The sequence below is a fragment of the Hydra viridissima genome, unplaced genomic scaffold (assembly GCF_058129835.1).
Source record: "Hydra viridissima isolate aposymbiotic clone 2 unplaced genomic scaffold, HvirCarnegie_v1 scaffold_7, whole genome shotgun sequence".
NCBI lineage: Eukaryota > Metazoa > Cnidaria > Hydrozoa > Anthoathecata > Hydridae > Hydra > Hydra viridissima.
In genome coordinates, this window is record NW_028324306.1 from 5,463,876 (window position 1) to 5,476,253 (window position 12,378).

At 30.1% G+C, this 12,378-nt stretch overlaps 1 protein-coding gene and 2 pseudogenes across 2 annotated transcripts; 1 reads left to right on the forward strand and 2 right to left on the reverse strand.

Moving 5' to 3' along the window:
- Positions 1–399: 399 nt before the first annotated feature.
- LOC149885802 (uncharacterized) lies at positions 400–2,901 on the reverse strand (annotated as a pseudogene). The gene is made up of 2 exons (XR_016454179.1): positions 2,686–2,901; positions 400–2,204 (listed from the first exon to the last, which is right to left on the reverse strand). The product of XR_016454179.1 is annotated as an uncharacterized LOC149885802 (transcript).
- Positions 2,902–3,110: 209 nt separating this feature from the next.
- Positions 3,111–4,055, reverse strand: LOC149885803 (uncharacterized; annotated as a pseudogene).
- Positions 4,056–9,920: 5,865 nt separating this feature from the next.
- On the forward strand, positions 9,921–12,055 carry LOC145184707 (uncharacterized). Its single transcript, XM_090094187.1, has one exon. The coding sequence runs from the start codon at positions 10,274–10,276 to the stop codon at positions 11,225–11,227; it is 954 nt and encodes a 317-aa protein (XP_089950313.1). The 5' UTR covers positions 9,921–10,273; the 3' UTR covers positions 11,228–12,055.
- Positions 12,056–12,378: the final 323 nt, after the last annotated feature.

Sequence of the window (12,378 nt, forward strand, 5' to 3'; positions counted from 1 at the left end):
CATTTAATATATTTAGTAGTAAACTAATTTATAAGCATTTTTTACGCTCTTCGCGTGCATCTTATTTTTGTTCAATATGAGTTAGATGCTGAGCCCGTTCACAATCATTTAAAGTACCTTCAGCACTTTTGATTTTAAAAAATTTACACTAATTACACCTATCTTTTTTTCTTTGCCGGAAAGAATTATTGAACTTAGTTAGAAAAATGATCAAATGAAACAGTGGTTTTAGCTGAAAAAATCATTTTTTTTGGTCATATAACCCCCTCCCCCCTAGGACAATGACCTGGATCCACCCCTGTTTTAGACATTATTTGGTTGTGTTCAAGTAAAACATTTTTTTTTTCATGAAACAATTATATTAAGACATAAAAATAATTAAGAAAAGTACATGGGAGATGCATATGAATTACTAAACACAAAGAGTTGCCATATAATTTCTATCAATCTCAGGCATGTAAAGCATCATTTTTTTAATATCTTCATTCTTTTCTTTTGAAAGTAAGTGGCTTTTTTTGGTCTGAATTGACAGTTTTGGTGCAGTTATGGGATATGCTGTAGATTTCTTTTTTCTTAATGATTGGGCACCTGCAAAAACTGAGGTGAAGCCGTCTGCATGTTTTGTTTTAAATGAAACAGTAAAAGGATGATTGGAATAGTATTTTAATTGCTTTACTTGAGTAAAGGGCACTTTGGTAAAGTTATAGCTTTTAGCTCCAGCTTGAATATTTAAAAAATCAACATCTTTCATCTGCAGGATATTGAAAGGTTTCTGTCGCCTAACAGACTTTAGTATTCTGATCAGACCCAGTGGACTGTATACCTCAGTTTTTTTTAGTTTTTGGTCAATGCTGCTATGAACCGCATCAACCTCTTGAACACAGCCATGTCCGCTTGCAGAAAACTTTTGAGTGATAGATTCAACATCAGGATGAGCATTTAAAAAATGCTTTATTGCCGTGCTCATAACACTGTTTCTATTTTGCGGAACGCAAGAATCTGACCATAAAATGAGGTTCTTAAGTTGTGGATGGGTGGTAAGCACAGATTCTAAAATTCGTAGGATTGCAGATGCCAAATCATTTCCGGCTCTGCCAAATTGGCTTTCAGACCAGATACAACAATAAACATCTTTATCTAAAGAAAGATGTGCTGTCATGTTATAAACAGACAGCTTCCTAAGATAAAAGAAGTTGGATATCTCAGCCTTGGGAACTGTTAAAACATTTTGTAAATCAAAACAGAGAACAGGATGTCCTGACTGTCTGTCTTTTTTGAGCTCTTTGCGTGCATCTTCTTTTTGTTCAATATGACTTAGATGCTGAGCTCGTTCACAATCACTTAAAATACCTTCAGCACTTTTGATTTTAAAAATTTCACACTTATCACACCTATCTTTTTTTCTTTGCTGGAAAGAAATATTGAACTCAGTCAAAAAAATTTCAGAGTATAAGTGCTTTTTAGCCGGTTGAAATCGTTTTTGCTGACAAAAGTCTTGGTAAAGCTCATACAGTCGACTAATAGACAATTCAGACTCAAAGTATTTTCTATTTGTATTAGCACGGCAATAGTGCGAGTCTATAACCGGAATACTATATATGTGTTTCCTAACGCCATCTCTGACCGCGTCAGGAATTTTCTTTTTTGTATGTTTACCTTGTTTTCTTGGGGTAGGCGTGTTTGTATCTGTTTGGAAATGTTTATAAAAATATGAAATTCTTTGTTGGCTTATGTCAAGAGTGTTTAAAAAGAAAGGTTTGCAAACTCTGATGGGAATCCCTGTCAGGTGAAAAAAGTAGGCAAATGAGTATTGCCGCCTCAATGAAATTGCAAGTGTTCGTTTAGTTTTTTTCACAATACGTGTTGTATTTTCACTATAAAAGTGTGCTTTGAGGTCATCATTGAGTCCCCAAAATTTGTTAAATAGTAACTACCGTTGCTCTTGCGGAAAATAAATGTGGCATTTAAATTTACAGTTAGTACAGTCCTTCTCATTATTGATCTCTCTCTTTCTTCTTATCACTTTATTCCTGCTTTTATACTCCTGGCCAGCTTGACGCCTTTTTTTATTGACATTGCATTTCCAGCTATTTGGATTTCTGGTTCTTTTATGTCCAACTTTTTTTTTTGTCAAGAGTTGCTCTATTGGCACAACTATTTCTAAATCCGTATGCAGTAGCTTATTGTGGAAACTTGAATCGACACTGTAGAAATAAAAAGTATAAACTTTAGCTACATTTAAAAACAACATAATATTTTAAAAAAATCAAAAATTGATGACAATTGGAATTTCTTAAGCATCGTAATTAGCAGGGTAACATAAGTTATTTTTTTACAGTTAGGAAATAAATAATATAAAGAATTTAGTCTTACTTAAAGACTTTGCACAATATATATATAGTTATTTAAAGGCACAATATATATAGTTATACATATAGTTATATATATATAGTTATACATATAGATTTATAGTTAGTTAACTACTATTACTGTGTATGAGAGCTAGTCTTAAGTTATTTTAACCCTTTAATGCACGATATTTATATAATAGTTGATAATGCACGATATAATAGTTGACTATTTTATCGTTAAAAGAACATAAAATGGAATCCAATTATCGGAAAAATAAAATTTTCCTTTTTATTTTCAAATTTTAAAATTACCATAGTAATAGAAACTACTTACGAGTCGGTATTAAGTAATTCAAAGTCAACTGTTTCTTTTGTAACTAAACCAATAAACTTACTTGACGACATTTTGAAAATATCAAAATAAAAAGTCACGTGACTTGCGCTACAACATTGATTTGCAGATTTGGGCATTAGAACATTATAATACTAAAATGTTTTAAAAAAGTGAAATAGAATAAGATAAAACTAACAAAATACGTAAAATTGTAATTAGAACAAAGTCAAATTGAATAAATCTTGACGAAGCAGAGAAGGTAATAATTTATTAATAAGTGGAAATAATACATTATACTTTTTTAAACAATAAAAATTAGTTTTTGCAAAAAAAAAAAAATTTGTAGATAGAACAAGATAATACTGAGGGGACGAAATATCTACTGCAATTGCAAACAAACCACAGTCAGTTCATCCAATTTGTTGCTAATATGGTTGGTATAGAGACATAACTGTATTTTTAGAAGACGATATAATTGAAACGATTTGTTTTTGTACATGCAAAGTTGGCATTTGTTTCTTTATTGAGTAAAATTTTTAATAATTTCATCACTGCAAACAAGTGTGCTAATCAATAACCAGTAAAGGGACCCGTCATGCAAAATATGTAGCATCTCCTACTACTGTTTGTTGAACGTAAGATGAGTTCCTAGTAAAGTGTCTCGCATATCTTGATTAGCAGAAAATTGATTTAATATGGCTTGATTTCAATTTCAATATCTGTTAACATGTTTTGATTCAGAATACTCTCAAACGCAGATGCACTAACTTTAATGCAATTTTTGGGTGAGTAAAAATGAATTCGGTCAATGTATTTTATTTTATATGACCGATTTTGTAATGACGTTGTTTTACTAGGTCTAGATTTTTGGACTGCATTTGACTCTGGGTCAAATCTAAATGAGTTGTTTCTAGACGTTGAATATTAGTTTCTATGTCTTTACATGGATAATAAGGTTTAAGCTGAGAAACGTTTACTTTTGTCTTTAAAATTTCACCCTTAAGATTTTTTAAAGTTAATTGACCTTACGCATTTAAAACAGTTAGAGTATATTGTCCCAACCACTCCTTAGATAAAGGCTCACCTTTGCGACCACACTTTCTTGCATTTAACTTCATCACTTGATCATTTGCTATAAATGTAAATGTCTTTTCACCTTTTTTTGTAACTTTTTTCATGTGTTGTTTGCACTGCTTTTATTGAGCAATTTTTATATTATCTTTGACTTTTTTCTCTGCAACTTCACAATAATTAACTAGCTTTTGTACTGCAAAATCAAATATTTTTTCAGAAAAACAACTAGTTAAATAATTATAAGTCTCATTCTGAACATTTATCACCTCAATACCAGGAGGATGTCTTAAATGCATAAGTTAAAATGGAGTAAGTTTTGTAGGTTTCTGGCATGATATGTTCAATCCATAAGCAATTGCAGATGTGTAACTAATATAAACCATCAAAAAAGAAAATGATTGTAATAAATGAAAGGGGAAATGAGTTAAAATTTTAAAGACTATAAAACTTATCCCAGTCATTTATCTCATTATTAGTATACTTGCTTAATGCACGCTTAAAAGTTTGATTTGTACGTTCGTCTTGACCATTACTTTGAGGTTGGTGTCCTGATGTCACGGAATGTTTAATATCCATTAAATGTAAAATTTTATTTTTAAGCCATATAACAAAAAAATTAAAAATAACAAAAAAATTTAAATACCACAAAGAAAACGAATGTCTTAGAAACATTTTTAGCATCTACCTTATTTACAAATTCTCTTCCTTGATCAGTGATTACTTTTTTTGGTGGACCATACATATAAAAAGTGTTAACCAAAAGAGTAGCTAAAGCAGGAGCAGATTTTTCAGGAAATGTCCTAGCAACAATCTATTTCGTAAATAAATCTGCTATTGGTAAAACGTATTTATTGCCGTTTAATTTTTTTGTTAATGGGCAAATTAGATCAACTTCTAAAACTGCTCATCTTTTAGAAGTCTGAATTGGGTGTAGTTGTGGTGCAATTGTATTTATTTTTTCAAATGAGTGACATTGTTCACATGTCTCGATCTATAATATAGACTATCTATTACTTAATTAGGAAAATATGATTTATACAACTGAAAAGTGAATATTATTAATGTAGGTTACATGTTTATTTTCTTGATATTATTAGAAAAATAAACAGGTAACCTACGTAAAAAACAAGTAATAAACATGTACTTAACCCATGCTTCCACATTAGATATAATTGACATCCAATAGTATTAAGTTTTAATTTTATATTGTGTTCTTAATATTCCTTAATGTAGCCCGCCAGCATGATTATGGCATTCTTTGAGAACCCTCTTTTTACTTGACTATATCAGACAAGTCGTAAAGATTCATCTCTATCATAGTATAATTGTCCATCTGAAAATTTAACCATTTTTTAAGCATAATTCAAATATGCATAAAAAGCTTTAACTTAAAACTGAATATTTTAAATTAAAAGGAAAGTTCTTGAATATTAAGTTATGAATACTGACTCGCCTATTCCGGTAAAATTGTTTGCCGCTATTCTTAGTCCTCGCTTTTCACTGTTCAAAACAGTGTTTGCATACTTTCCCCCTATTACGTATTGCCTAATATCTTCAAGACGTAAATCTTGAGTTTTAGCTTTGATCTTAGGCATTGTTTCAGAACAAATGTAAAAATGTAAATTGTTATAAATAATTGTTATTCTCATAAGAATGAAATGGGCCCCGGGGCCCCATTTCATCTGTGCTATTAGTAAAATTTTACGGCAAGATATTTCAGCTAAGAGTCAGTTAAAAAAAGATTAAACTAGCGATATTATTAAAGTAGTAAAGCCTTTCAATATTGTTTTTATTCGAAAAAGGTATTTGCAACGACTTCCTTTGCTATTTTTATTTTTATTTAAAGCAACACTATGTATTTGTATTTTTAAAAGTTTTTATAATCTTTTATTTGTGTCATTTATTTACCTATATATTTGAATATTGATCATAACTTGTACATTTTTGTGAAAATATGCAAATCTTACTAAATTATAGATTTTGCAATAATTTTTATTAATTCTTATTACGTACAATGTATACATATTATTTAAATATTTAAATATATAATATTGAACTGAATCTAAATGTTATTTTAAACTTCGTGTGTTTTTTTTTATTATACTTTTAAAGAGTTTCTAAAATATAATTATAAGATTGTATATTACAAACAAATCGATTGAATTGGCCAATTTAATTAAACTAATCCAAACTAGTCCAATTGGACTGATTTTATAAGCTTTTTTTCTATCAATTCCTCTTGTTTTAGATATGGGGAAATATGTCAGAAAAACAAAAGGCAGTGTTGGAGTGAGAGGTCTATGTCATCAGCTATTGAGGCTGTAAGAAAAAAAGAAATGGGATTAAAAAAAGCATACAAGCAGTTCAATGTTCCACGGAGTACTTTGCAAAGAAGGTATAGACATAATTTGAACTGTGTACAAGCCTCTTTGAAATCACTTGGATCAGTGAAATGTGTTTTCTATTGAAATGGAATATGAGCTGGTTACTCATATTAAGCAAATGGAATCTATGCTTTTTGGTTTCACACCACAATTTTTGCGTAAAGTTGCATGCCAGTTTGCTAAACTTAATAATCTCCATAAAAGGTTCAGTTCAAAAAATGAACAAGCTGGTGCTAATTGGTTTCGTGGATTTTTAACTCGACACCCACAATTATCTGTAAGAATACCAGAGCCAACTTTTGCATCAAGAGCACAGGGCTTTAATCAAGTCAGTGTCGGAAAGTTTTTTGATTCATTGCAAGAATTGCAGGAAAAGTATCACTTTTTTCCAGATCGAGTTTATAATGTTTATGAAACAGGCATCACTACTGTTCTAAATAAGCCATCAAAAGTGATTGCTATTCTTGGAAAGAAGCAGGTTGGATGCCTTACTTCTGCTGAGCATGGGCAGTTGGTCACAGTGGAAATCTGCATGAGTGCATCAGGCATTTTTGTACCATCTCTTTTTGTTTTTCCAAGGGTTCACATGACGTCTGAACGCCCATGATGCTGCACCGCCCAGTTCAATTGCTGTGTGTCATCCATCAGGTTGGATGCAAAGTGATATTTGTTACTTGGTTCATGCACTTTATAAAGCATGCCAACCAAACAGAGCATGAACCAGTTTTGCTAATAGTAAATGGGCACAAAACTCATACTTCAAATTTCAAAGTAAATTATCTAGCTCGTTAAAATAACGTTATTTTGTTGTGTCTTCCACCGCATTGTAGCCATAGACTTCAACCTTTAGATGTAGCTTTTATGAAGCCTTTAATAACCTATTATGCACAAGAGGTTGACAATTGGCTGAGAAATCGTCCTGGACGAGTTGTAACAATTTATCAAATAGCCGAACTGTTTAAAAATAGCTACTTACGAGCAGCATCTACTATCACTGCTCTTAATAGTTTCGTTAAGACTGGCATTTTCCCGATAAATTGAAATGTTTTTACAGAACTTTCAGCACTTTCAACTGATATTGCTCTGCAATTGCTCAATAAAAAAAAACAGAAGATGTTCCTGGACAAACATTAATCTCGCCACAGCAGATTCTAGAGGTTGCTCAAAACGAGGATCTGCTCATTGAACTTCAGGCTTTAAAAGTTGTAACACCATGTGTTAGTTCTGACACGAACTCTCAACTTTTCAGAACCAGTTGTTCCACCAAAATTATCAAATAAAGCCGAATATTTTCCCCTGACAGAAATTTCTTCTACTCCAAAGGTTATTACTCCGTGGAAAAAAAATCATCAGCACAAGGATTTACTGCTGTTTTGACAAGCAGTCCATACAAATATAATTTGAAAGAAAATCAAAATAAAAATGTTATTAAAAGAAAACCGAAAGTTATTAACAGAAATCAAGAGGGCGAAAAAAAAAGAGAAAAAAAAAAATTACGAAAGCCAAAAAAAAACCACGCTCCGTCAAAGAAACTGATAAAAATAAAAAACCCAATAAAAAAAACAATGCTATGCCCTGAAGCATTGAACAATAAATATAACTAATCCTTACAACTTTACTGCTATAAGTAAAAAAATAAAACTTAGCATAGCATCTCTTTGTTCAAAGGTTATTTCTTAATGTTAGGCAAAACCACGCCTTTAGTTTTTTGATGTTAAATTGTAGAGCATAGATTGAATTTCCTGAAAAATACTTTGTTTGTAATTTTCGGTTGGTTATAGCTACCTTGTTCTGTCATTTTTTGAAAAGGGGCCCGTTTTAGGCTACTCTCCCCTATTAACGGCAAGTCGTTGCTAATTGTTCATAATTGAAATAATATTTCATCCGCTTTTATATGTGAATTGAAAGTATGTTATCGGTCATTATACTAACATTTGATTGATATTGCTAATGTATTATGCCAATATTATCGATCCATATTAAAGTTTTTATCTGTAGTATTCATTTAACACATTGACGGACAGTAGGAACAAGTGAAGTTCGTAAATTAACGCTATATGTTTTTCTAATTTTTAGAATATTTGAAGTATAGTTTTACTTTTTTTGCTTAAGTAAAAATAATTTTGATTAATTCAGCACCTCTAATTAGGTTGTGGCTATAACCGTCATGGCGCCAGCAGACTCTAAACACTAAGTAATGAGACTATGGCGGCTATAACAACAAAAATTTAAAAACGAAAATGACAGGCTTAATGTCTCAAATCATCAATTTTTTGTGCACACAAAGTGTTTTTGGGAGTTTTACACGAAATTTTAGTTTACAATCAAACAAAAATAAATAAATGCCAAAAAAATTTATGATAATTTTGTAATTATTACAAATTATTTTTGGTATGCCAAGTTTCAAAGCACGATGCAGGACAGAGTGCATGCTTTGATATGCAATTCTTGCAGCAATATGATGTTTCCTTCCTTATTCCCTTTTTATAACATTGTTTACCAAAGCCTATCCACTTAGCGAAACTCCCGTTAATTGATCGAAATTGCATTCTGGGATGTCCTACCGGAGCTTCTCTGCAACTTACAAAAATTGTTTTTTTATAGATTATTTCTGTTGTTAGATATTTAAATTTTTTATAGATTAAATTTAAGAAGTTTCAGTAAGAATGAAATGACAGAGAAAAGATAACAAATCTTTTTTATTATTTTTTTGTATAACATACAATCGTAAAACATAAAAATTTTTAATACACATTTAATTACATAAAAATATATTGAAAATATATTAACACGTATATCAATTACGAACAATGCATGCAATTTTTTTTTTTGAATTTGACTTATTACGTGGGTTCAGATTCCTGTTTAAAAATTTTATGAAAGAAAAAATTCTTGTAATAACAAAAAGCCGAACAATGTTTTTTTCTAAATTATGTGCATGTTCTTCATGCAGATCATACAAAAACTGAATGTCACAAGATTCTGTAACTTTATTGATGAGAATCACGGCCAGTCCCTTTCTTTCAAGATATTTGTTTATGAACTTCATAAAAGTTGTGTATACTTTACAAACTAGAGCCATAAAAGCTGATGGATTGTCAGTTGAACTGAGAAAGAGTGTATCTTCACACCTATCACATAACTTAACTTTTTGAACAAGCCACCCAGCCATGTGTGAAAGAGCTTGTTTGATTAATTTAATTGAAATTTCTAGATTAAACATATAAACTGATCCTGGTAGAAAATAAGAGATTTCCATAGGTCATTCTACTTGATAGGTCATTCTACTTGACCCCACAATCTGTGATTTTTTGATTGCAACACTTTATAAATTCATTAGATTGAAAGTTTATATTGTCACGGATTATCATGAGGGCGAGAGTATCTTTTCGCTCCCGTAATAATCCGTGATAATATAAATGTAAATTTCCGGGGGGGGGGGGCTACTACCCCTGTTGCCCTCGTGGACTCGACACCTATTTATATATATATATATATATATATATATATATATATATATATATATATATATATATATATATATATATATATATATATATATATATATATATATATATATATATATATATATATTCGACATATTTATTTAATTAATAAATAAGTTACACATTCTTAGTGAAATAATAATTTGGATTAAATAGCTATTTAATAAGCCCCGGCCTTCTTTTATTAAATTTAATTAAAGCCCCGGTCGGTTAGTTAAAATCCCGGACCTTTACTTTTAAAGTTTTTTTAATTTAAAAAGTACTTAAATGCGTTCTTCTAAATCTTGCTTTCTTCAGTTTGATAAGAAACAAGAAAAAAATATTATTACCGTATATTTTAGTATTGATTTTAAAATTCGGTTAATGATATTTTATAAATATGATTTACAATTTCAACTTGATTAAGGAATTCAGTTTCGTCATTTAATTAAGTGCTATTAGTTCAAGAATAGCTATATTTTATAGAAAAATTTGAAAATAGCTTTTTTGAGTCGAAAATAACAGTATGTGATCTAACCTAATCCAATGTCTATTTCTTTCCACACTTTGCAATTATTATTTAGAGCTATATATTATGTACATCTGTAAAATGTCTACTGTTTAATATTAATAGAAGTACTGAAAATGTATAAGTTGTCTTTGCTGGCCAAGTTTGGGTGTATTGTAATTATTATATTTCAAGGCTTCCTATTAAACAAGTATTTAACTTTATCTGAGAATGAGAAATGGTGGGCTTGGTATATTGCAGATGCAACTGTTGTAGGTATCTGGACATTTATCTTATTTTATTTGCATAAGAAGTTTAAACAAAAGTTTCTTGATGAAGTAGATGCAGAAGATCCTACAAAGTTTCCTGATGAAATCAAATATGCTTTTGTTGCTTGGATAGTTTATGTTTCATTGTTACTACCACGAATTGTTATAATATTTCGAAAAAATCCTTCCATTTTAAATGAAAAGGATTTCTTTGGACCTAATTTCTTAAAAGTGGCGTTGGCATGTACTCCACTAGTTTTTTTGTTAATGATCTTTGGGTATCACAATGGAAAAACTGATCCAGATAGAAAAATATATATATCATCTTTAGCTTCTAGTGTAACATTAGATCTTTTTGATAGCATGGATTTACTGGAGTTACTTTTTGAACCTAAAGGAGTTCCAAGCTCATTTTTAATGTCAACATTAGTTTTTGCTTGCATAAATCTTTTCCTTCCTACAATGGCATTGTATGAGTTGTTTGTAAATAAGTTTTCTGGTAGGGTACCAGGATTCTCTTTCAAAATAGGATATGTTTGTGCCTACATTTTTCTGGTAAATTTACCAAATTTGGTTTTGCGATCCTTTTTATGGCATTCACATGATGCTGATGTTTCTGTTCTAATAATGAAGAATGTTATGTGCATTTTGATTGGTATAAATGAAATTGTTGAGTTTTTTTTTGAAGCAAGACCAAAATTGTGTGACAATTGCAAATATTACTACAAAGTGGCAAATTTTGATGAACATTCTAAAAAGTGTATGGCAAGCATCGTAAAAAAACCAGAAGCCATTAGTATGCTAGGTCATGAGGAATTATGACAAAAACCAAATAGGCTTCAACTTCACCAACTTTATTATAACACATTTAGAATGTGATTAAAAATCCAGTGAGTTGATGCTTCATAGCATTTAGTTTAAAAGTTTTTTTAAAAGCTTTTGTTTCTTTCATAACATCAGTTGTTTGATATATCCATCTTTTCAATATTTTCATTACTTTATTTTGCTTTTAATTGATAGAAGAAATATATCTTAGATGCAATAATAACTATTTAAAACAACTTTACTAATTTGTTTCTTGATCAGGCTTTATAAAAAAAGTTTTAAAGTTGTTTGTTATATGAATAGAATTTTTTAATATTATATTCCATGAGATATATGAATCTGTTTTGTTGTAGGTGTACTTTTCAAATGATTTAATTCTTCCTTGGTTAAAAATCTTCTCAACTACTTGATTTAAAAATTATATTCTTCAAAATGTTTTATCCTCATTGAGTTTCTGATGGAGAAGCCACTCTTTTTATGAAGTTTAATTATAAATTTTTTATCAATTTTTTGTAAGAGACTCAAAATTTTTTTTTGATGAATATGGGTAAGCATATCTTTTCTTTTAAAAAACCATTAGCATTGAGTTTCGTGCATTTTTCTTGTTTATTGTTTATAAAAAATTGAGTTTACATTTATTCTTATTTGTATCCTATGCAAAATAACAGTTGTTTAAAATTTTTTATTAGGTTCTTTTCCTTGTTACAAATAAATGCCTACACTACCACTCATATTAGTTTGAATACTTAAATTTAAAAAAATCCTCACATTCAAAGTGTATATATTTATTATTACTAAGAAAAAGTTATACATAGCAAAGAGAAACTGCTCACGTCTTATTATATCTTCTGCTCTACAAGAGTTTTAAGTTAGTTGTGTAGTTTATTTGCAAAAAGAGCAATTTGCTTATCTTTGTTAAACTATTGCTCTTCTAGCTAATTCCTTAAATGTGTTTTGAAGATAGGGTATACCGTTGAAAAACCTTTCATGTAGTTCATCTCACAACTGGCTCAACAGGGCCCATTGAAGAGATAAACGAGTGTTAGGCAACTATACTATATTGGGGCCTCTAGAACCCGGAGGTTGCTACAAGGAGGAAGGGAGGGTCGTTTTTAGTTTCCCGCTCTTTTATAGTGTGACAAAATACC